This window comes from Macrobrachium rosenbergii, chromosome 14, assembly GCF_040412425.1.
Source record: "Macrobrachium rosenbergii isolate ZJJX-2024 chromosome 14, ASM4041242v1, whole genome shotgun sequence".
In the NCBI taxonomy this organism is placed as follows: Eukaryota; Metazoa; Arthropoda; class Malacostraca; order Decapoda; family Palaemonidae; genus Macrobrachium; species Macrobrachium rosenbergii.
In genome coordinates this window covers 54,656,116-54,682,839 of record NC_089754.1, presented here as the reverse complement: position 1 = coordinate 54,682,839, position 26,724 = coordinate 54,656,116, and the positions used below count along the sequence as shown (strand labels likewise).

Sequence of the window (26,724 nt, the reverse complement as noted above, 5' to 3'; positions counted from 1 at the left end):
CAGTTTGGCCATTTATTCAAATTTACTCCCGAAATGCTACAAATACACAGCAGCAAAACCCTTTACGACTGGACTGCAGAAAAAACAAGATATTCAATATCTTGGGGAAGTTCTGTCAATTTAACAGCCATGTTTCCCTATCAGTATTTTAAGTTTAATTTAAAGTATTTCTGATGACATGTAATCGAATATTTAGGCATAATTTATGCACAGTTATATCTATGGCCATAATTTTGGCCAAATAATCTTCCAAATTGTCTATTTCCGGCCATATTTCCTTTAAATTTTGACCATAAGCCGTTGTGTTCATCTGGCACCCTGCAGTCCTGCACTCGAGGCAGTATTCAAACAAAGAAAACCCCGGGAAATTGAACAAGATTATTGTGTCCTGTGATTTTGTCGTTCATTATCGTCATAACGGTACTTTTTGCAGTTTACCCTTGCAGAAATGGGCATAGGAATTCTTCAAGTGACTATAGAATGACATTTCACGGGTAAGCTAAGCATACCGGATTTTATTTATCGATATATATTTTTGTGCTGATTAAACGTCTTGTTAGCAGTGGATACGCTTCCTCTGTTAACGTGTCATATAAATATAATAAATTCAGCGTATTTGAGGCAAAATGTGCAGTGGCGGTATCAGTTTTTAAAAAAAAATTAACATCATTAATCTTAAATATGCCACATAATAAAAGTATAAAAGATTTTGCTCACTATTAAAAATGGGTATAGTAATTAGGCGTATGCCCATAGTATATAGTTTGTATCAGCGTTTGTGATGTATAAGGACAATTGCTGTATTCTATCAGTTATCGAGAGTTCTTTGCAGCACATAGGCCTGTAGGGTACTATCTATTGCATCAGTTAAAAGTTTTCCCATTTTGGAACATGTAAAAGCAGCGTTAGAGTTCTTTAACAAAATTCATATTATCAAAAATTGTTTCTCACACTTTGAGTTTTTCGAGACGACGCAATCAAACCGAAGAAACAACTTCTGTTACTCGATTCAGGTAAAAGTAATTGAATTTTTTGTTACTTATGTAACAAATCCTTGTTTAGTTTATGTTTTTACGAAACGATCTGTCTCATAGATTGGCAGTAGCAAGACAATGAAGTTTAGCAGCGTAGGCTACACTTCTTCCGTCAACCTACTCATTTGGTAGAATGATATATCATTTAAAACCTAGTTCTAAATACATATTTTTTCGATTATATAAAAATAACTTCCTGAAAAAAAATAATCGAATTATCATTCCAAGGCAAAAAACAACCTTTAGGCATGACAACAAGGAAAAGAATCTTTGCCAAGCAATGCTAGGCCTATGCCCATTGATTCGGCAGATATTTGTATTGTTTTGTCTGTTTAAGAACAATTTGATGCTAAACAGGTCAAAATAGCCTTAGAATAGAAATAAATTTCTTTGCCAGCCCTTTGTTTGTTTACAAAAAATATCATTTTGCTAAACGCGTTTTCAAATAAAATAGAATATAGAATTCAAGCGCTTGGACCTATGAGATCATTTCAGCGCTGAAAGGGAAATTGACAGCAAGAAGGTTTGAAAGGTGTAATAGGAGGAAATCTCGCAGCTGCACTATGAAACAATGGTTAGAGAGGGTGGAAAGTCAGATGGAAGAAAATTTATGAATGGGTTCTGTTATTGATTATATTGTGGAAAAGGGTGGGTCCATTCCTGCTCACACCTGTTCATACCATTTATCAGAGCTGATACCTGATCGAATTCAGATGCATTTATCAGAGCTGGATTTAAACTAATGACGTTTTCCCTTGATTTTGTTTAAAACGTTTATTGCTTTATATATATATATATATATATATATATATATATATATATATATATATATATATATATATATATATATATATATTATATATATATAGACAGATAGATAGTTAGATAGATATATATCGAAAATTTGCAGCAGGATATGAAAATACTTGAGTTATAAAATCGGTATATTGTATAATATAATTTGTATCATTCTGAATGATATCTCACATTATTCATTTACTGTTTACAGTGGAATGTGACAAACTTAAAAATAATAATAATAATAATAAGATAAACATCTACAATAAAAATTCATACCATAAGATATCACAATAAACGCATTGGCCCACTCGCGTGGAAGAAGGAGCGTTCTCCACTTAGAGTGGCGAGGACAATATTTACCGTCATTTTTAAGCACCTGATAATTCCGCTTTATTTTTTTTAGTTTACGGATAAAAGTGACAACAGAATAACCGCTAGGGTACCTTAAAAAAATCATTAAAACTTGCAACAACTCTTAGTCGTTTGATGCAAGAAGGCTACGGTTCGGAGGCCAGCAACGAAGGCGGCACCGACCGTTTATTTAAAGAGAGGTGCGGACAGTTTCCTAAAAAAAAAAAAACAAATGAAATGTTACGGCGTCACAACTGTTTTACCAAATAAGATTATACATCACGACTCTTATATTCTAAAAACGATATATTTACTGGCCATTGCGGTTCATAGAATACTGTAAGTCTTTCAGAAGAAGAGTCTGACTGTAATATCACTGCCAAACTTACAGATCGCGAGGATTCGACAAATCGAAATAGCGTTATATGAAATGCATACTATCTTGCGCTTCACGCTAATTTCCAACGCAGTCTGCCATTCACCAGTGCTTTCAACGAAGCTTCTTGTAACTTTACAGTAATAAGGGTGAATTTAAAGAAATTTAACTACTCCTTACCAGGCCAATATTCATCCCTTAGAAAATTGCAGCAAACCGTAGGAGTTTGGCGTGAGGGCTCGGGTAACCCTCAACTTTAGGATTTAAATGCTTCTTTTGAAAGAGTCCTTCCAGCTCTCCAATCTTTCGCTTGGGTCGCGTCACTGAACTAACCACCATCACCGTGAGAATATAGAGTATACTTATCATTCATTCGAAAAACTAATTTTATACGTACAAAAGATACAGAAAGTATTGGCAAGTAGCGTCGCCCAAGAACATAAAACCACTGGCCTTCTAGAAATGCAATCCTGCACCGAGTGGAGAAAAAATCACAAACAGGGGAAGTGTTTCAGACATCCTATGGGATATGATTTGCATTCATCTACCTCTATTTCCTAACGTATCATTTGATCGGCTAAAACAACTATACTATAGTCCATAGTCACCTACCTACACTATCTTCATTTCACTGAACTACTGTGACTGTTTATAACTGAAGAGAAATATATATCGGAACTCTGGATAAACAAAAGCAACTTTAGGGTCCGCATATATCCAAGGAAGATGAAAACAAGAAGTCGGACCGATTAGCACGGATCAAGGACAAAACAAGACCGATCGACACAGATGAAGGACAAAACAGGACCGATCAACACATATCAAGGACAAAACAGGACCGATCAACCCATATCAAGGACAAAACCCAGGACTGAACAAGACCGATCAACACAGATCAGATCAACAGGACCGATCAACAAGATCAGAACAGGACCGATCAACGGACCGATCAACGGACAAAGACAAAACAGGACAGATCAACACAGATCAAGGACAGAACAGGATCGATCGACACATATCAAGGACAAAACAGGACCGATCGACACATATCAAGGACAGAACAGGACCGATCAACACAGATCAAGGACAGAACAGGACCGATCAACACATATCAAGGACAAAACATGCCGATCAACACAGACCAAGGACAAAACAGGACCGATCAACACAGATCAAGGACAAAACAGGACCGATCAACACAGATCAAGGACACAACAGGACCGATCAACGCAGACCAAAGACAAAACAGGACGGATCAACACAGATCAAGGACACAACAGGACCGATCAACGCAGATCAAGGCCAAAACAGGACTGATCAACACAGATCAAGGACAAAACAGGACGGATCAACACAGATCAAGGACAAAACAGACACATTCTGCATTATCGACAATTCATCTCTTATATACGTGCGAGTATTAAATACACTCCTAAACAAAAACTTGTCTGCATACTATATTTTGTACAACGTTGACTGCTACTGGACATTTTACCTACTGAGTTTTTTTCAGTTTGCGAAACAAGTTTGGTACTGCGAGGAACAGCGATATCACTTGGCAAAAGTAAAAGCGCATTTTACGATTTTTATTTTCTAAACTGCTAAGCGATACTTTAATATTAAAAACAACGAGAAATGAAATAGACGCACATCAGTACTTATCCATTTCTTTTTTTTAAACAGGAGCACCGTTTTTGCCCTCTCGAAAGTAAACATATTCAACGGAGACAGTCTTCAGAAAACGAAAGTCACAACCGTTATACTGTCAACCATCTGTCAACAGTCTTGCATGTTATTCAACGGCCGGTAACACAGGTGAGTGATTCTGCTTCCGCAATATATGATCAAGTAAACCCGTAAAAATGTGGATACAAAAATAGTTTTTTTATATATATAACAAACATTGTGGACGGAATTCAGTGTTTATCAACATTTTTTCATCTTGCTAAATGGAAGGTAATTATCATTTCATAAGCGTGAGTAGTCAGGGGAACTGTCTTCTGAATCACTCTTGTTTTCTGGATCTGATTCACTGTGAATCCATTTGGGGAGTCTGAACGGTTCGCTTTTGGTACAATTTCTTTCCTGGAATAAAATTTCACCACTTTTCGAGTTCTGTGAAGCGCAAGGATCACTCACGGACCAGCGACGCCCGTCATAGGCTGGGCTAGCTGATTTCGGGTCTTCTTGCTCTTTAGAATGGGACACCTCGGCCTGCTCTTTCCCGTCTGCGTCGGCCACCACGTCCTTCTGGAACACGTCCTTCAGGTGAACTCTGTTTTCGCACTCCGTGATGAACCTGTACCTTCCAGGGACGGTGGAACTCACGCGATTGGTACCCTTGATCAAACCGGTAAAGGTGTCATATTCGTCGGGCACTGACTGGTTCACAAAGCTCTCCATCATCCCTATGAGATCACTGGCTTTCGTGACTCTTTCGGGAGAGAGTGATTTGGCCGAGACGCAGGTGTGGTCATTCGTCGGTAAGTTAGGAATGCCCAGGAAAGAGCTCAGCTTTCTGTGCAGCTGGGTGTTTTTGCTTTCATCGCCCTTCTGAACGGTTTTCTCGCTGTCCTTTTCGAAGATGATCTTGTCGTCGTCACCGGTGCAGACGAAATTGATGAAACCAGTTTCCGCATCCCGCTGTTTTTTTTCGTCTGTTGGGGTCTCCAGCGGCTCCTCGTCAGAGTTCTCTGAACTAGAATCTTGGCGGTTCGTGTCGTCCATGAACTGGCGCGCTTCGTCGTCTGCTCTCTTGGCGGCGTCGGCCTCGTGTTCTCTCAGGAGGGTCTCGACCATGTCCAGGAACATGTTGATGTTCCCCAGAGAGTTCGATGGTAAGAATCCTTCGCTCTGGCAAGGAGAGAAGGGGTAACAAAGGTTAATTTAAAAAAAAAATGGAAAAAACAAAATATATAATTAGGGAGAGAACAGAACTGAACGAGAAACATTTGTTACCTCTTGAAAACATGGCAAATAAATCGTTTGTTGGAAAAATGGAGTTCAGAAGTTGTAGTAGTTGCATTCTCATTTATGATGAAAACATCAGTCCTGCCCTTTTCAATACAGCAATTAAAAATGTACTGACTACAACACCACAAAACAGAAATCTTAATCGTTTGCTTCCCAGCGCATAAACAAGACGAACCACGACAACTACTGACACCAATTATTGCACTTTTTAAACATAAAATGAACTGAGAAACCAGAGCAATAATGCACACCTTCGACAGAGGGAGACCGGCATCCGAAGAAGAGCGCGTTCTCTTCAACGACTCTCTCATCGAGTAGGGCGAATTCTGATGTGAATAGAAGGCTCTGTCGTGACTGGTCGAATCGGGCTCGTTTTCCAGTCCTAGGGCGAGCATTTCCTTCCGCTTCGTGTTCTTCTCGCTCCGGTTCTTGGTTTTCTCGTCCTGTGGGTAGTCATCCCGGTCCCGTATCACCGAAAGGGTGTTCACGACCTGGAGAGGGGAGGTCGTAAAATAAGTTTTGGGTTAAAGCTTGGAGGGGACATTGCTCTGCTAGTTGCAGTCTTTGTAAGTATTTTGGGGGGAGGTTCACTGGATGTAATATTTACCCTTATATACATATTTTACCTTTTTATACCATCACAGAAAGTGTCTAGACCTGCTCCGAATGTATGATTAGATCAAAGGTTTGTGGTGAGTTGCTTAAGACTCACAGAAAATATCTGGACCTATTGTGCTTGAGACCCACAGAAAATATCTGAACCTGCTCTGAACGCATGATTAGATCAAAGGTTTATGGTGGGTGTGCTTAAGACTCACAGAAAATATCTGGACCTGCTCTGAATGCATGATTAGATCAAAGGTTTATGGTGGGTTTACTTAAGACTCACAATAAATATCTGGACCTGCTCTGAACGCATGATTAGATCAAAGGTTTATGGTGGGTGTGCTTAAGACTCACAATAAATATCTGGACCTGCTCTGAACGCATGATTAGATCAAAGGTTTATGGTGGGTGTGCTTAAGACTCACAATAAATATCTGGACCTGCTCTGAACGCATGATTAGATCAAAGGTTTATGGTGGGTGTGCTTAAGACTCAATAAATATCTGGACCTGCTCTGAATGTATGATCAGATCAAAGGTTTGTGGTGAGTGTGCTTAAGACTCACAGAAAATATCTGGACCTGCTCCGAATGTATGATTAGATCAAAGGTTTATGGTGGGTGTGCTTAAGACTCACAGAAAATATCTGGACCTGCTCTGAATGCATGATTAGATCAAAGATTTGTGGTGGGTGTGCTTAAGACTCACAGAAAATATCTGGACCTGCTCTGAATGCATGATTAGATCAAAGGTCTATGGTGGGTGTGCTTAAGACTCACAGAAAATATCTGGACCTGCTCTGAATGTATGATTAGATCAAAGATTTGTGGTGGATGTGCTTAAGACTCACAGAAAATGGCTGGACCTGCTCTAAATGTATGATTAGATCAAAGGTTTTTGGTGTGCATAAGACTAGCCTACATCTAAGACAGTGTTTTACTTGTAAAAAAAAAATATTCAGTGCAAAATATATTTTGGCAGTTTTAAGGACACAGCTTTTAGTGAGAACGTGACATTCACTTCCTCAATATGGAATTATCTGTGTTCTATTTTTTTTCGTGAACATTCGACCTTCTCTACTACAGAAAAGATTCAAGAAGTAGTGAAGCCTCCTCACCTTCCTCAAGCGCTTCAGATCATGGTGGACATTGGAATTCATTTTGTTGGCGTGTTTCTTGAGCACCCTCGCCATTCTTCGCTCGATGTTGTGAACCTGCAAAAATGAAGGAACGACTATTGGAATATCTCTGTTTAAGCAAATATTTAAACGATCAATATCGCCATGTTGGTCCTAATCCCGGATAAAAGAGGTAACGAGCCTCCTTGTGACTTATAATATTTTTACTGACACTTGTGGTTTACTCAGACAGCTAGTGGTGATTTGGAATGAATTCATCATATGAATAAATATGATTTTATTCATGAATAAGACTTATATGATCTGAAAAAGTCAAGAGTTTTTAATTTGCGTGAGAAAATTTTCAAGAACACTCGAAGTGTAAGATAACTATGGAAAAACGGAAAATAAAATCGGAAACTCATAAAATTCACGTTTCTCGTTTGTTGAAACCAAATTTAAAGTTATTCACATTTAACAGGGTATACAATTATTTATAAATGATAAGGAAATTGAAGTAAATTTATTTGGAAAAAAAATAATTGTTTCGCCCATTCCGTTCGCGAAGAACGTCTCCTGGATGAAAAGTTGCCAGATATCACAATTATTCTCATCGCAGCAATGGGAGAACCCTTTGCCATTCTCCACACACACACACACACACACACACACACACACACACACACACACACACACACACACACACACACACACACCAATCAACTAACAAAACTGCCTTTTACGTAATCAACGACGTCACAAGACATCGCCTGAGGGAAAAACACACACACCAATCAACTAACAAAACTGCCATTTACGTAATCAATGACGTCACAAGACATCGCTTGGGGGGAAAAAAGACGTTTAAAAGGCGAAGTGGACAAAATGAAATAACAAGTGGCCTTACCTTTTTAGACTTCAGGGCCTTCTGAATGAAGGTAATGGTGACAATGATGTATCCCAGACCGAAGATGATCCAGAAAAAGGAAATGATTTTGTAGAGCCACACCAGGACGTAGTCGGTCTCTTGGCGGCCTGTTGTAAGAAGAAGAAGAAGAAGAAGATGACATTTGAGAGATGAACCTTTTATGGGAACTTCCCCGTAAGGGAGTAGCGCCGTCGGTGCAGCACCTCATGTGGTGCACTGTAGGCATTACTTAAGGTTCTTAGCAGCTTTCCTTAGGCCCTTAGCTGCAACCCCTTCCGTTCCATTTACTGCACCTCCTTTTTATATTCTCTTTCTTCCATCTTACTCTCCACGCTCTCCTAACAACTGATTCATAGTGCAACTGCTTTGAGGTTTTCCTGCTGTTACACCTTTCAAACCTTTTATTGTCAGCGCTGAATGGCCTCATAGCTCCCAGTGCTTGGCATTTGGTCTAAATTCTATATGCAGTTCAATTCTTTTATGGAAACTTGTAAAAAAAATTGTAATGGCTCGGATGTCCAGATGTAGCGAAATAGCAAGTTCAATTCTGTGTAAGAGCTCTAACCGTCTAAATACACTCTACATTTCCCTGAGTTTTTACCTTTAATAAACCTGACTGGAGTGCGGCCTGACAAACTACCAACCTGGTGCATTTTATTGGGAGCATCCAACTGAATCTAATAGCTCACATCCCGATGCGGTAATAAGCTGTTCTCAATCTCAAGATACCAATTCAGAATTTTTCCCCTATCAGCACTGGAGGTCCTTCATACTGATCCCATATATAAACAAGTACAAAATGCGCCGAATTTTCTTCGGCGCAATCGAGTTTTCTTTACAGCCGCTACAGAGTTCAATCGAGGCCACCGAAAATAGACCTATCTTCCGGTGGTCTCGGTATAATGCTGTATGAGCTGTGCCCATAAAATTTTAACCACTGACCTGTGGTGGCCTGGCCTATATCGTTGCCAGAAGCACGATTATGGCTAACTTTAACCTTGAATAAAATAAAAACTACTGAGGAGGCTAGAGGGCTGCAATTTGGTATGTTTGATGATTGGAGGGTGGATGATCAACATACCAAGTTGCAGCCCTCTAGCCTCAGTAGTTTTTAAGATATCAGGGCGGACAGAAAAAGTGCGGACAGAAAAAAGTCTGGACGGACAAACAGCCATTGCAATAGTGTTCTTTTGCAGAAAACTAAAAAAATGAATAAGTCACACTGTCTAGCATCATATACAGAGTAATCTGAGATTACAGTAATAAAACCAGTATATAATGAAGCTGAAACGATGAAAAGATATAGGCTAAGTGGAACAGGAAGAAAATTAATACGTCCGTATTAATGCACCAAAGAAACACAAGGAAGTACAGAGTTATAATTAAGATTACAAAAAGAACAATGCAGAATACATTAACGTCCTAAAGCCGAAGAGGAAACGCCACTCCTCGAATGTGAAGTTCGTTTGATTCTTGATTAGAGGGCAAAGCAAAACTAGGTTTAGGTACACCATGAATAAGGATCTTTTTTATATGTACTTTTTTCATTCTGCATGACAGGAGAATTTTCTGTAATCTATTTTTTTTACCTCCTTATAATTACTTTTAATAACTACTACTACAGACAGTAATAATAATAATAATAATAATAATAATAATAATAATAATAATAATAATAATAATAATTCTTCTTCTTCTTCTTCTTCTTCTTCTTCTTCTTCTTCTTCTTCTTATTATTATTATTATTATTATTATTATTATTATTATTATTATTATTATTATTATTATTATTATATTACTGGTGTTGGTGTTATTATTTACAAATACATTTAAAAAAAACACGTACCTTAAATAACTATGTTAGCAAAACTACCAATATCACAAAATAAAAAGACAGACTGAAAACCTCAACTCACCTTTAGGTAATCTCATCTGTGTATGCATGTTGGAATAAAAGGAATATGTTTTAGTGCTAATGATGCCCACAGGAAGGTTTTTCAATTTCAATTTTTTTTAAGGTATTTTCACTTCTTTAAGTTTCTTAAAATACTGCTTGGGTGATTGCATCACGGACCGGCGACATTATAAAATTATCTCTCTCTCTCTCTCTCTCCTGTCCTTCTTCAAGTCTCAATAATTCAGGGGTAACAGATATGTACAGTGTTTTGCACGAAATAAAATATCTACCGAATAAAGACAACGTTTAACTCAAAAAGAACGACACCAAAGATGGCAACAGTTCATTACGATAATTGTCAATAATTTGATGAATTCTGGCACTGATATCATCGCGACTCCCTTACTTTCTCCGCTTCTCGTGTCCTGTGCCCCACTGACACTTACCCCATATTTTTAATGTCTGTCGCGACTTTCTAAACACTAGCTGTTAATCCAAACGTGTAATAAAAGCTCAAGGTAAAATCCAACTGACTTTCTATCCTATTTACGGGTAACAAATGCGTTAAAATTTAAGCATTTTGATTTTTTTACCCTTATTCAGTTCTTAGCAAGTGGAGGTATTAGCTGTATATTTCAAGGTCTACATAAATGCATTAACAGAACGATTAAAATGTCAGCATATCAAGTAAAGTTCAAACTCCAATCCTTAACTAGAGTAGGTATGAATAAGTCCTCAAGTTAGGTTAGGATAATCTTCATCAACTTTAGCATCAACAAACAAATACGAATCGCTCAGACGCACAATAAAGAACAAGATACGGAAGTGCCACTTCCTATCAGATTCCTGGCAAGGGGACTACCCACCTGACACGTAATCTCCGAAGCCGATGGTCGTCAGCGTGATGAAGGCATAGTAGAAGGAATCGAGGTAGTCCCATCCTTCCTCCACTGCAACCAAGATGGCAGCTGGAATCACCAAAAAGATGACGAATCCTGGCAGGAGATAGCATATGGCATCGGCTGCCACGGCCAGCCAGGATGATTGATAGCGCTTCGCCCTGGCTCTAACCCGAGAATTTACGACCTGCGGAGAAGAGGGCTTTGAGTTAAACGCTCTCTGGATTATATAAGCCTGAAGAACCTGTTTCCGTAATTCTTTGGTACAAGAAATGAAGGGGTAAAATCAGTTTTGTTATCTTTTTTATCATAATCTTTTACTCTAACACAGTGGTTCTTAACCTGGGAGGCTCGCCCCCTAGGGGGGACGTCAGCAATTTCCAATGGGGGCGCGAGCCCTAGGGAAAAATTAAAAATTCTCTAATTATACTCATTATTCTCTTAACATTCAACCACGCATTCAAGATCTAGTAGCTATGAAGCAGTGTCAAGTATCTCACTGATTCATTCCCAAAAGAATAAAAACACCCCCTCTCTATTTTTTTCCATTTTCCTTTAAATCTTGGAGGGAATTTTACTCATAGATGCAAGGGGGGCGTGAAGGGAAGGACCAAAGGACCAACTCTTGAGGGGGCGTGGTAATAAAAAGGTCAAGAACCACTGCCCTAACTGAAAAGGTTCAACAATCTTTAGAAAGGGATTCTGAATAATAAAAACTGTTCAACAATCTTTAGAAAGGGATTCTTCTGAATAATAAAAACTTCAACAATCTTTAGAAAGGGATTTTGAATAATGAAAACTATTCAACAATCTTTAGAAAGGGATTCTGAATAATAAAAACTGTTCAACAATCTTTAGAAAGGGATTCTGAATAATAAAAACTGTTCAACAATCTTTAGACGGGGATTCTGAATCATGAAAACTCTAAGAAACAATTTTCCGTAACTTACTTTCGCCGAGAAAAAATCGGCCAACGTAGCTATGACTATGCCGTTCAGCGGGACTCCCACCGTGGCGTACAAGATGCAGAAAATTTTACCCCAGGCGGTCGATGGGGACATGTGGCCAAAACCTGTCGAAAAGTATTCATATGAGATTTCAATTTGTTGGTGAAGTAATGAAAGAAGGAGTTCTCCTCTACACTCAGACAGGGAGGTTTTGATGATAAGATCAAAAAGTAGTTTCTAAGTATTTAGTTTTTAAATTATGTCTTTGATACGAAGTCAAATAGAACTGAACAAGATATCAATATATTACCTAGTTTAAAAATACCAGATGATATTTTACAAATTTCATGGTTTTCTTATTTCTATTTAGTGGTCATAACAATAATGTAAATACTTGAGAAATTATTCAAAGGTTTTGCCTTTAGAAGTTGACACTAGTTCTAATCATTCTGAAATCTGAACTGTCATCAATTTCAGTTGTCATAAAAATAATGCAAATACTTGAGAAATTATTCAAAGGTTTTGCCTTTAGAAGTTGCCAATAGTTCTAATCATTCTGAAACCTGAACTGCCACCAATCTAAGTAAAGAACAAAAAAGAACGCTCCAGTACCTATGGTGGTAATGACGGTGAAGGTAAAGAAGAACGAATTCCACAGCGACCAAGTCAGCGGTTCGTCCTCCGCGAGATGCAGGAAGTCGTGGTTGCAGCTGCCTCCTATGTCGAGGAGCATGTGCTCCACGTCGGTCTTCGTCTCGTTCGGCAGGTTCGACACCACATCTGGAAGAAGAAGAAGAAGAGTCGGAGGTTATTGGAGAGTCTCTCTCTCTCTCTCTCTCTCTCTCTCTCTCTCTCTCTCTCACACACATAAATCACATCTGGAAGAAGCGTCAGAGGTTATTGGAGTCTCTCTCTCTCTCTCTCTCTCTCACAAACACACCACATCTGGAAGAAGCGTCAGAGGTTATTGGAGTTTCTCTCTCTCTCTCTCTCTCTCTCACATACACACCACGTCTGGAAGAAGCGTCAGAGGTTATTAGGGAGTCTCTCTCTCTCTCTCTCTCTCTCTCTCTCTCTCTCTCTCTCTCTCTCTCTCTCTCTTTCTCTCTCTCTCTCTCTCACATACACACCACATTTGGAAGAAGCTTCAGAGGTTATTGGAGAGTCTCTCTCTCTCTGTCTCTGTCTCTGTCTCTCTCTCTCTCTCTCTCACACACACAAACCATATCTGGAAGAAGCTTCAGAGGTAATGGGAATCTCTCTCTCTCTCTCTCTCTCTCTCTCTCTCTCTCACACACACAAACCAACACGGAAAACAAACATCGGCAACACCAACTTTGAAAAAAATGTATTTTCATATTCCAACAGAGCCTCGCTCTCTTTTTAAGGGAACCGGTGGCAGTATGCAATAAAACGAGATGAATAAACTACAGCCTAAATATTCATGACAGAGGAGGGCGCGGTGCCCACGCAAACTTGTATCCAGGCCAAGTTTTTTTTCTTTGTACCCGACAAGATAATATGAACTCCCTTCAGGTTACAGGAAGATAAGAGGTTTCGGGATGCCTTCCAGGGTTATAATGGAATCTAAATATTCAGGGGTCACAAGTATAATTAGACCTGCCAATCACATGCAAAGATGTTATAAAATAGTGACATTTTATGCAAAGAACGAAGTAAACATATGGACTGGAAGTAACTTTGGATTATTGTACCGCAGCTTACGGGAAAATAAAAGGTTATAAAATATTGACATTTTATGCAAATGAGAACGAAGTAAACATATGGACTGGAAGTAACTTTGGACTATTGTACTGCAGGTTACATGAAAATAAAAGGTTATAAAATATTTACATTTTATGCAGGAGAACTAAACATATGGACTGGAAAATTTGGAATTGTACTGGTTACAAAAATAAAAGGCTATAAAATATTTACATTTTATGCAAAGGAGAACGAAGTGAATATATGGACAGGGAGCTTGCCCTGGAAGTACTTTGGGATACTGTACTGCAATGATGCACCTGCAAACATCAAAGAAGCCTTTATTTCTCTTTTTTCAATACGACCCGTTCAAGGACGAAGACATCGCGCTGGCACCATGCCAGTTGTCATCTAACGGCAACGGTAACTTTCTGCATATTAAGCAGACCGTTAAAACTTTATGAGAGATTGTGACATAACGTCTCCGAAGTAATGGAATCAAATCAAACAGATGAAAAACGGCGACGATTGGTTAACTGATGCAAAAACGACATTAAGATTCACTTGTGTTTTATCAGCATGTATACTACTACACCAATATGACCATATGCATAACAATCTCTCTCTCTCTTTCTCTCTCTCTCTCTCTCTCTCTCTCTCTCTCTCTCTCTCTCTCTCTCTCTCTCTATATATATATATATATATATATATATATATATATATATATATATATATATATATATATATATATATATATATATACACTACTGCACTACAGAAATCTGTTCACATATAATTTAACAGTTTTATTTTTTACTTCTGTTCTTGATCAATACAAATCATGTTTGCTGGTCGAGTCCTGTTTCCAAAGGCTAGAGAAATTTGTCTTTTTACTTCAGTGAGTGAGAGAGAGAGAGAGAGAGAGAGAGAGAGAGAGAGAGAGAGAGAGAGAGAGAGAGAGAGAGAGAGAGACTTTCATTTTGATTATAATATTTGGAGTTTAAGATTGACAGCGCAGGCAGAACCAGAACGATTACGTCTGGGCTTTTCCTTATCACTGGTTAAAGGTCAAAAATAATAATCCCTGATAATCCTGATAAACATTCCTGGCTAGATTTTGCATTTTCAAAGTCTCTTGAGTTCTCAATTTCTCTCAACTCTTGTTACTTTTGAAGATACCTATCAGCACCTGAGTTCTCAATTCCTCTCAACTCTTGTTACTTTTTGAAGATCTCTATCTCAATTTCTCTCGACTCTCATTACTTCTGAAGATATCTATTAGCACTTGAGTTCTCAAAGGAAGTCGTGATGTCATGTCCTGGCAATTATAAGTCTGTCTCTCAGCACCACACAAGAAGAAGAAGAAGAAGAAGAGGAAGAAAAAAATTCATTATTCCACTCACTGCTATGAATGTTTATGCTACTAGATTCAAGAGGCGTTGTCATGATACTCTAGAGTGCTATTGCTTCTTTGCCTTTATTTTCCTACTTATTTCTCAGAAGTTATGTTTGTTTATTTTTCACTGGTTTGTTGCATTTTTGTTTTTTTTTTCTTTTCTTTTAATTCTGTTTTACTCTCTTCGCAATTGGGCATTCTCTTCTGTGAAAACTTGCTTGTCTAGTTAATGGTCTTCTCGGGTTCTAATAATAATAATAATAATAATAATAATAATAATAATAATAATAATAATAATAATAATAATAATAAGGTCATCAAAAGTCGAGTCTATAAAAATTCATCAAACATCATGTGTTCAATCCATTAAATTCATATATATAAGAACTCTACCTTCCTCTATAGCTAAGCGGAAGATTGCATGTAAAATCCATCAGTTCCCCCCATCTCTCTCTCTCTCTCTCTCTCTCTCTCTCTCTCTCTCTCTCTCTCTCTCTCTCTCTCTCTCATGTTTTCGTTGTCTGTTCTTTGCATCTTTCTTCTGTCCCAGTTCATCGCTTGTATTCATGGAGGCCTCCTACATTCTCTGCGTAATATGCTTCAGTTTTTATTTACTGTTCAAGTCTTCCTAACTCCACTTCGTTTTTCTTTTACTATTTCCCTTTCCTTCCCAAATGAATTTCATCTCGTAATTCACAGTGACATTACGGCTCGTAAATTTGCGAGCAACTATCAATTCCCTCGCTCTTCCGACGCCGCGAGAATTTTTTTTGCTGCTTGTCAACTGCGCATCTCGCTTCGTGTCTTTGATTTTTTTTCCTAGCTTTACTTGCAAAGCTCATGGCCAGCGTAATTATTTTCATTACGCCCAATGCCAAGGCATTTTTCGGAAACCGGTTTGCCAGCATTACTCGGCGTTTTTTGGATAATGTCTGGTCATGTGTGGTGGTTATGATTGAATCTACCACAAGTTTTTTTCCCAGTCTGTCTGCGTCTTCCTCTTATTTACTTCAACGTGATTTGCTTTTTCAGTTTTCGTTCTCTCTCTCTCTCTCTCTCTCTCTCTCTCTCTCTCTCTCTCTCTCTCTCTCACATGATCCTTTTCATCTGAAGTCTTTCTTGCTAATGCTTTCGCATTGTATTCTCCAGCGTAAGGCTACAAGCTACACTTCGATCGATATTTCATTCTGTATGCAGAAAATTTTAACGTCTGAATAAGATAGGTTAAAGAAGCATTCAGGAACCAACACTGGCTATCCTTGGCACTGACAACGAGAAATGGGCCGAATTATTTTTACCGAAAGAGGGCACACTTTACCCGTAGACTGTACAAACTTTGGCCATATCTCTCTCTCTCTCTCTCTCTCTCTCTCTCTCTCTCTCTCTCTCTCTCTCTCTCTCTCTCTCGAGATTTATATCCAATTTCCCTCATTAATAAGGAGAACCTTCGAATACTTGCATCCAAAGACCGTTTCAAATGTAGCAATTAGGTGCAAACTGCAACTGCAGCACTGATAAAATTAGGCTTGGAAATATTTTAGATTAAAACAAAGCAATGTCTCGTCGACTCTTCTGACCAATCAACTGTTTGTCAGGGAGTGCCAAATATCTGATGAAGAAATGTTATGCAATAACTTATATAAACAAAATTCCTCATTCTCCTATAAAAAAAAACAAGAATACCGAACAACAGGAGAAAGTTATGCGTTCACGCCAGGTGCCAGTATGAGTACACACACAAAAAAAGTGGGTTTAGTGTGGGAGCGTTGGGTACGGCCCATTCTGTGTAGAACCAAACGTTGCAAAAAATCGCATCGTCAAACCTCAGGAGCCTTGTGCGAATGCCTATGGGTCAAAATGAGGCCCCCAGAAGTCACTAGATGTGTAAGATTAAGTCATAAACTCTATGTGGTTACTGAGTTGTCACTGAATCATGTAAGATTAAGTCAGAACTCAGTCTTAAACATTTCTAAAATTGAGGGAAAATATCTTAAACATTTCAAAATTGAGAGAAAATATAGAGAGAGAGAGAGAGAGAGAGAGAGAGAGAGAGAGAGAGAGAGAGAGAAATATAACTGTGCTGAGCAGTCAGATATGTTTGGCTATAAGTAAAGATCAGAGTAATCCTTTTCCAATTCTGAATCTAAATATAACTGTATATATATATATATATATATATATATATATATATATATATATATATATATATATATATATATATATATATATATATATATATATATATATATATATATATATATATATAAATATATTTCCGTTTGTTCGACGTTAGGTTCTTAGCACGTTTTTTAATGATGTTTCTAACCATGTCTTGCTACACCCTGACTGCAACCCACCACAATTACCTTACTACCATATATTCACATTTTTTTGGGAAAAGGGCCTACGACCAATTCCTTGGACCCTTGCTGATAAATTTGAATTTAAAGTAGAAAATATCGATTATCGTGAAATGAATAACTCGTAAAAAAAATTCTCGAAATTTTTTTTAGGTATTTCTTTTATAATAGTTCAGCTTATTTCTCACATAGTGCAAATGGCGAAAGAGAAACTCTATATCGATCATTTGTTTGAATACTTAATTAACCATCCATGTTGGAGAAAGAAAACCCCGCTTGAGTTGCAGTAGCAATTGCATGTGGTTCAAAAGAGAGAAGGGGCCTTGTTGCAACCTTAGCAATTTATAGACTGGTTTTGTAAGGCGAAAGAAAACGGGGAAAAAATTTGCAGTGTTTGAACCGCGGCCATAATTACACTACACTTCAGTTTGATTTCGATCTGCTAACTACATTCTTGCAGAGCCTACTACATCTCTCTCTCTCTCTCTCTCTCTCTCTCTCTCTCTCTCTCTCTCTCTCTCTCTCTCTCTCTCTTCAATTAGTTAAGGACGTAACTTGCCCAGTTTTCAAATTTGTTTTCAAATTTTTTTGCCGTTTTCAAAATTTTTTCAAACTTTTTTTATGCTGAGTTTTCAAAGTTTTTTGTTAATTTTTTTTTGGCTGTTTTCAAACTTTTTTTTTTTTACTTTTTTGCTGAGTTAAAAAAAATGTTTTTTACTTTTTTCAAAAAATTTTTTTTTGGAATTTTCAATTTTTTCAAACTTATTTTGCCGAGTTTCCAAGTTTTTCAAAAATTTTTTGGCAGAGTTTTCAATTTTTTTCAAACTTTTTTTTTTTTGCCGTTTTCAAACTTTTAAACTTCTTTTGCCTAGTTTTCAAATCATATCATTTGAAAATATACTATAAATGTTTCCATTTGAATAGTCTCTCTCTAATTCTCTCTCTCTCTCTCTCTCTCTCTCTCTTGGTTTTGGAATGAATCGTTTTGGAGCTTATTTTAGTTCCATCATTAAGACAACACCTTACTATCTCTTTGTTCGTTCATTCAAAATTTCGACTTTCTAGATTCTCTTGTTTTTCTCTATATCTTTAAATTCTTTCAATAATTAAATTTTAAATTCTAAGAGACGTTTCCATTGATTTAAAGCTCATAAAACAACGCTTTCATATTGGGGCAGGGAATAACTTTTTTTTTTTTTTTAACGCAGAAGCCATTACCATCAACTCTTACTCGAAAAAAAATTAATAAAACGAGAAACAAAAGGATTGAATCCTGAGCCCAAAATGGATGCGACATTTCAGGGGAAACCTGACACAAGAAGGGAGTTCTAAAGCTTGCCAGCAGCAATGGGAAAGAACTCACCACAACATGAAATATCTTAGATATCCTTCTGTAGCTCATCCGCGTCCTGCTCAACATATCCAGTGCTTACTCGTTTTGACCACCTGAACTGTTATCCCCAACAGGGTGTCAGAAGGAGTTCCTTCGAAGCGAACTTTAGGGAGTGGCCTCATGCTTTGATTGGGGCCTTGAGATGACGTTGCATTTTTTCTTTTTTTTATGAATATAATCCTTATAATTATGTTTAGGGAATCATACTGTAATTTTAAAAATAGGAAATTTCTTTTCTTTCAAGATCTGCGGGTAGTTTTCCAAGCTTATACTTTAGCATTTCTTTTTATGGTTCGTTTTCATGGCTGCAGTAAATTTCGTCGTTGCATGGGGCAGAGCTTAAACATATTTCTCGTGTAGCTCAACTGGAAGTTCAGGGCGAACTCTTCACCTTGAGTTTCTGTGCATATTTTACGCAAGATGCCGCGAGGGTTGGCAACCCTGGTTTTTTTTTTTCTTGATTCTGAACCGATACGCTACGGACAGTTCCTATGCTAGGTGATGGTTCGAGTTCCTGCCCACGAAAGCCAGTACAACAAAACCCTGAACATTGATAATCGAGTCAGCCTCGTAGGGGGCAGTGCCATCAGTGTTCCTCATGCGGTGCACTGCAGGCATTACTTAAGGTTCTTTGCTGCAACCTCTTTCGTTCTTTTTCCTTCAACTCCTTTCATATTCCCTTTCTTCCATCTTACTTTCCATCCTCTCCTAACAATGGATTCATAGTGCAAATGCTTTGAGGTTTTCCTCCTGTTACACCTTTCAAACCTTTTAGCTGTCAATTTCCGTTTCAGCGCTGAATGACCTCATAGGTCCCAGTGCTTGGTCTTTGGCCTAAATTCTATATTCAGTTAAATAATCGAGACAGGTCGAGTATAGTCATAAGTACATAATAGATCGTGTGCCTTAAAAGTCTTCGAAAGCCGATTTTCCATCGTGAATGAGTATTCCGGTTCTTCCCTTGGCCCCATGTAAATAAACAAACCATATTTTTCGTTAACGAAAGATTCTGTGACATTAGATGTATCTTGTAAAAAATGTCTTATCTGAAATTTAAAAAAATAATTGCGCATTTACAGCTACCTGTTACCATAATAATAATATTAATGATTTATCCTCCCGAAAGTTACGCTGGGTGTTCCTTTACGCCGACTAACAACAGGATCTGTCGTCCAGCCTCGAATTGCGTATAAGAGAGAGAGAGAGAGAGAGAGAGAGAGAGAGAGAGAGAGAGAGAGAGAGAGAGAAATTTGTAGTCTTTCTACGGAAGAAACTTATCTTGGAAGGACAACAAAAAGAATGAATTTGGATCATTATCTTGTTGAAATTGAAATCTCCAGAACATTTTTTTTTCTCCCTATACTTTCTCGTTTTCCTCGCGTAGCCGACGATAGAAAATGGTAAGGTACCTTGGCTCCAGTCTTATCGTATCAAATCACTCAGTCAATCAGTTAATGAAATTTCTCATGAATTAGAAAAAGCTAACCTATCTTTAATAAGAAACAAGTAAAAAATGCACTGAAGTTTCTTCGGCGCAATCGAGTTTTCTGTACAGCAGCTACGGCGTATAATCAAGGCCACCGAAAATAGATCTATCTTTCGGTGGTCTCGGTGTAACGCTGTATGAGCCGCAGCCCATGAATCTTTAACCATTGCCCGATGGTGGCCTGTCCTATATAGTTGCCAGAAGCACGATTGTCGCTAACTTTAACCTTAAATCAAATAAAAACTACTTAGGCTAGAGGGCTGTAATTTGGTATGTTTGATGAGTGGAGGGTGGATGATGAACACACCAATTTGCAGCCCTCTAGCCTCAGTAGTTTTCAAGATCTGAGGGCGGACAGAAAAAAGTGCGGACGGACAGACAAAAATGAGTTAAATATTTTATACACCTATTTACCTCCTGGTTACTTTCATCCCTAGCAATAACTAGCCAGGAGACACACAATCCTCAAATTCTATACATGATCAAGAAACTCATTAGCCCAAATGACTGCTCAGTCCATTCGATCAGACAATTGAAGACTCTGGTAGTGATTTATGACTTCGAAACTTAGAGAATTTGTATTGTTTATATTTGTTTTTCTTGAAATTTCTGTATTTATATCACATCTCCGGCAAAACCTATACTCGAAAAGTTCTTGAGTTTATAAATAACGTCATTAGCCCTTGAAATTTGTAGCTGAAGACTTTGCATTTAAGAGGCATATATAACGCACGTTTAGACTGGATTGGAAAACTACTTACGCATGTGAATAGCGTCACTTATATTTATAAGTTGAGTTCTTTTAATATAAAATTCACTGTTGAAACTATAAGTTTTTACATCATGATTCAGCCCCCAAAACGCGACAAAATGATCGCCAATAATAATTCGACGGGATTACTAAGACACAGATCTTAGAAAAGGTACGAACACCAAACATTCAGAGATCCACAAGAGGAGTAAAAAGCTCAAATTTCATTGCAATCCAGAGCATAAAAAAATAATGAAAAAAAGTTTTTCTAAGCTTTTACGATTGCTATGTTCGATATCAGTTCTACAAATAGGCATCTATTAATGTTTTTTTTTATCTTTTTTTTCTGAAGAGCCGTCTCACAGAGCTAGTTTTCAGTGTTGCGTTTGCGTATGCACGAGAGAGAGAGAGAGAGAGAGAGAGAGAGAGAGAGAGAGAGAGAGAGAGAGAGAGAGAGAGAGATCCTCGTAACAAAAGAAGATGAGAGTCATCATTATCTCCCTCCTCCAAAACCCTCAGGTGATATTAATCCTGACTATCTTGCCCCATCGGTTAAGTCCCTTCTGCTATGGCATTCCTGAGCTTTGCCTTACCCTTCAGAGTACATGGGATGATTAAGCAACCTTCTAATTACTCTGCTGAGGTCAAATTCGACAGGAGAACTCCTTGCCCCCACTAGGGCCCACCTGGTCTGCAAAAAGGGAGAAAACGCAAAACTTCAAGGGGTTTCAGGTGCTCAAAGGATTAGAAACTAGCAATCTGCTAAAGGACCAGTGACAGACCAGTAAGAGGGCTTCAGCAGAACAGGTTTCACATCAGATAACTTGACCATTTCAGATTGCACATCAGGGCCCGAGTGCAACGGCATTTTTCTTCCCCCACTGACCTTACTGGGTTGGTGAAGGTATATATACTATCAAGCCAGGTGCTATAAAATCACGTGTAGGAACGAGGAATTTTCTCTCTTAAATCCCATTTGGCATCTCTCAGCGGACAAGGGCACACCATGCAACAGGATACGGTTTTCCTGATGGGAAAGGCTTCTTACATAAATGGAGGCGTCTATGGACCTCCCAAAACAGGTAGAGAACGACATCAATACAAAGCTTGACTCCAGCTGAACTGATGATGGAAGATTTCGCTTCTAAATCCGCTGCGTTTTCTTCAGAGGTGTTCAATAAACACAAGTCGGGACCCATTGCCAAAATATCAGCGAAAGGAGGTTGCATTATGGAATCTATCCATAATTACCTACCAAAATAAAAGAGAGAGAGAGAGAGAGAGAGAGAGAGAGAGAGAGAGAGAGAGAGAGAGAGAGAGAGAGAGAGAGAGAGAGAGAGGAGAGAGAGAGGCTACATCGAGTACTGAGAGCAGAGCTTCGCGTGGATTGAAATGCAAGTTCAGTACCTTATCAGCCCAGGATGTCCGACAAGTAAAGGGAACAACATGTAAGCGGCTAATTGCAGCATGAATCTTCCCTTCCGTGACCAGAATACTAACAGTTTTAATGCTCCCTTTTCACGGGAGAGGTGCAATTTCAATCTCGATCCATTCATCACGATAATTAATTCATTCCATTCTCTTCATTACCGCAATTAGGTTTGATGCTTCAAGTCCGCTTTTGAAATTATTTGCAGCTCTACCACAACCCCCCACCCATTTTTTAAGACTGCTAAATTAAGGTTCTTAAGAACTGTTGGGTGGGCGTATCATTGCTATGTAAATTAAGGGCACGACCGTAGGACAATTTTCTGCCACTCATATGCTGCCTCACGGTAGGAGTTATGATCAATGGAGCTGACACTTAGCTCTCATTTCGTATCCAGCTTCATCTACGGAACGACAACAATGATTTAGTTTCAGAACGCCACTGCCTTCTCCGTCGTGAATCGGAGAGTCAGAAGCGATTCCTTTTAGGAAAGGCAACACGAAGACAATCGAAACATACATGAACGAATGCAAATGATGACAGAGAAGTCAACAAACAAACAAACAAACAAACTGCATGTATGTTCGCATCGCGACTACTTCCAACACGCATTCCCCCGTTTCCTTCGCGTATGGGTGGAACCTGATCGCCTTTTCTCGAGAGTATTATAATTTTTAAGACCAACGCCTAAAGAATACAAAAATAGACGATTGGCTTCTCCACCGAGAGACAAAAAACATTATTCAGTTTCATTTTTTCTCGTAGCAATTGAATATTTTAATGATTTTTTGCAACAAACCTGCACGATAGCGACAAGAGGTCTAAAAATGATTTTTAAAAAATTAAGCATGTCGAGTTCCTTGAAGAAAGAAACTCATTCACTGGTGTAAAGATACAGGTAAGAACAGATCTACTGCCATAAAGTCTCTACTGATAAAAAAAAAGAGTTTAATGAGTCTGGTGGGAGTAGCATTGAATCACAGTGGACCCTATGAACCACGAAAAAAATATATAAACAAATACTACTGTAAAGAGAAGTGGATACGAGTTACTGCGCATGCTCAGCGTAAGGACACGCCGCCATTACCGTTTCCTTATACTTCAAAATTAGAAAAAATTTAAGACTGCCAGTGGATTGGAAATGAGTAGATGTTGAAGGCAACATCTGGCAGTATGGCGAAGGATGTTGAAGGATGTTGAGGAGACAATGGGGAGAAAGTTGCAGATGACGTAAAGCAGACGTCAGAGGATATTGCGAGATGTTACGAGAAATGAGGAAGGAGTTGACGGACGGAAATCAGTAAAACAGAAGGGGATAAATCCCCCCCCCGCAGTGCAACTCGCGTGGTACACTGTAGGCATTACTTAAGGGTCTTTGCAGCGTCCCTTCGGCCCCTAGCTGCAACCCCTATCATTTATTTTACTGTACCTCCGTTCATATTCTCTTCCAACTGATTTTCCACCGTCTCTGACAATTGTTTTCAAAGTGCAACTGCTTTGAGGTTTTCATCCTGTTACACCTTTCAAACCCTCTCAGCGCTGAATGACCTTATTGGTCCCAGCGCTTGGCCTCTGCCCTAAATTCTATATTCTATTCTATTCTATCCATTAAGGAAACGCTATACCGAACCTGAGTTACAAAGGAAGTGATTTATAGATTTAGATAAAATAAACATATAATATATATTTATATATATATATATATATATATATATATATATATATATATATATATATATATATATATATATATATATATATATATATGTGTGTGTGTGGGTGTGTGTACATGTATATCCTTCAGAAGCAAAGTAGACTTAAAATTCAAATCAGATTTGTAACGAAAACTTAAAACAAAGACTGAAAAAAAAACTCTATTGAAAATGAAGACAAAAAATCGCAGAAAATAAGACAAAAAAAAAAAAGGTCACATCAATCAAAAGGACACTTGTGCAATAAGATTCCGGAAGACATAAATTCCTGCACATCTCCCTGGAAAGACTTTGTACACCTGGACTGAGACGCTTTCCTCTATTAGAGTCTCGAGACGGAACCGTGAGGTATAGAGTCTGGAAAACTGCAAATTTAGGTAATTTTCTATTTTTTTTTTCTGGACATTTTTGCCACTAAAATAATTCGTACTTCAGAAGTAAGGAGAAGAAAAATAATGGAAGATTGAACGGAAATGAATATTTCTTTAGGTTTAGCAATGACCGTATATAATAGCCCATTTTGGTAAGCACGTGAATACTATACTTATGACGAATGCATCTAACGTATTAAATCCTCCTAGATATATATCAATGTAATTATATATATATATATATATATATATATATATATATATATATATATATATATATATATATATATATATATATACTATATATATACATATACATATATTAACTATCACATACACACTGTTCTGTATTAGTAGAATTATTACTAAAAGGACTTTTTCTGTATAAATATATAGATACCATCCAGTTTGAATATCCTTTTAGTATATATATATATATATATATATATATATATATATATATATATATATATATTATATATATATACATAATTGTTCTGTGTGTGTGTGTGTGTATATATATACTAACAAACATCTCACACGGACTTTTTCTCTGCTGGGAAGAAAGGGCGTAAATAAACATACGTACCGGGGTCTTATGTCAGGCATCGAGACCATCCAGTTTGAATGAGGGAATAAAAGCCTTAAAAGAAAAAGAAGATGTATGTATATATATATATATATATATATATATATATATATATATATATATATATATATATATATATATATATACATAATATATATATATATATATATATATATATATATATATATATATATATATATATATATATATATATACACTATATATATACACTGTGTGCGTGTGAGTGTAAGCGTGCGCTTGTCTCTCTTATTTTATCACCACCTTCATATGAAACTGCAGATGTTTAACAAAGCCAATTGACGAGAAAGTGAATTCTAGGCCAAGTTTGGTCTGATCCAAGGTGTAGATAGAACCTAACCTTGGACTCATCTTACAAACCGTACAGGCGTTACGTACACTGAGAGCTTATTTGTTACAAGGAAGCGCTACTAATGCCATAAATTACTGATAAAAAGTTGTCCCGGTAAATCTAGATTTATGATCGTGTCACTCGAGTAACTTTCCGAGCGAATTCTCCCAAGTATTTCACAATGCAGCTAATTTATACACTTGCCATAAAAGCGACTTTCACTTCGGCTATTAGAGCAGAATTTAGCCTTTACGAAATGAAGGTAGTTAAAATTATACCTCTCGTCAAACAGCCGTTCTGATAAGTTTTCTCCCTGTCACCCTTTACCACGATTATATTGGTATCCTAAAAATTTACCAAGATTACTTTTCAACGCGAATGGCAGTACCAGCAATAGCCAGCCAGCGTAGAGTATATGACATTCCCCTACGCATAGCGAGCTCTGTAACGGACCTCCCATTATTCCCATCCTGAGAGGAGAGAAACAATGCCGTGAGTGACGTCATGAATAAGAATATGTTAATGATTAAATAAGGACATCGAGTCCACATACATCACGCCTGGAGAACGGATGTCCACGAGAGACCTCAGAGCTGCACTCACGATTCGCTTGTAAATTCAGGATTCGCTTGTAGATTCAGGATTCGCTTGTAAATTCGGGATTCGCTTGTAAATTCAGGATTCGCTTGCATAATCGGGATTCGCTTGTAAATTCGGGATTCGCTTGTAAATTTAGGATTAATTTGTAAATTCAGGATTCACTTGTAAATTCAGGATTCGCGTGTGAATTCAGGATTCGCTGGTAAATTCAGGATTCACTTGTAAATTCAGGATTCGCTGTAAATTCAGGATTAATTTGTAAATTCAGGATTCGCTTGTAAATTCAGGATTCGCTTGTAAATTCAGGTTTCACTTGTAAATTCAGGATTCGCTTGTAAATTAGGATTAATTTGTAAATTCAGGATTCGCTTGTAAATTCAGGATTCGCTTTTAAATTCAGGATTAACTTATAAATTCAGGAATCGCTTGTAAATTCAGGACGGAAAAGGCTTCGCTAAGCAAGATCTACGTGCCTGTTTTATTGGAGGTCATGAATGTAGCTTTGAGGATACCTATTACTTCATGATTTTCTTAACGGGAACGCTTACCCTGAAATCTTACAGTCAGCTTCTCCACGAGAGAGAGAGAGAGAGAGAGAGAGAGAGAGAGAGAGAGAGAGAGAGAGAGAGAGAGAG

General features: G+C 37.8%; 1 protein-coding gene across 5 annotated transcripts in view; it reads right to left on the bottom strand.

Annotated features, from left to right (window-relative positions):
• Positions 1-1,964: 1,964 nt before the first annotated feature.
• The window catches only part of LOC136846160 (uncharacterized), a 102,262-nt gene continuing 77,502 nt past the window's right edge, over positions 1,965-26,724 (bottom strand). For 3 of the 5 annotated variants that reach the window (XM_067116938.1, XM_067116942.1, XM_067116940.1), the window contains exons 3-10: positions 12,541-12,708; positions 11,932-12,053; positions 10,949-11,168; positions 8,165-8,292; positions 7,258-7,353; positions 5,787-6,026; positions 3,537-5,415; positions 1,965-3,433 (exon numbers count right to left, since the gene is read on the bottom strand). In XM_067116938.1, coding sequence (XP_066973039.1) covers positions 4,531-5,415; positions 5,787-6,026; positions 7,258-7,353; positions 8,165-8,292; positions 10,949-11,168; positions 11,932-12,053; positions 12,541-12,708 — 1,859 coding nt within the window. In that variant the 3' untranslated portion in view covers positions 1,965-3,433; positions 3,537-4,530. Of the gene's footprint in view, positions 3,434-3,508; positions 5,416-5,786; positions 6,027-7,257; positions 7,354-8,164; positions 8,293-10,948; positions 11,169-11,931; positions 12,054-12,540; positions 12,709-26,724 lie in introns of all 5 variants that reach the window. The other 2 variants (XM_067116939.1, XM_067116941.1) reach the window with 1 other exon arrangement.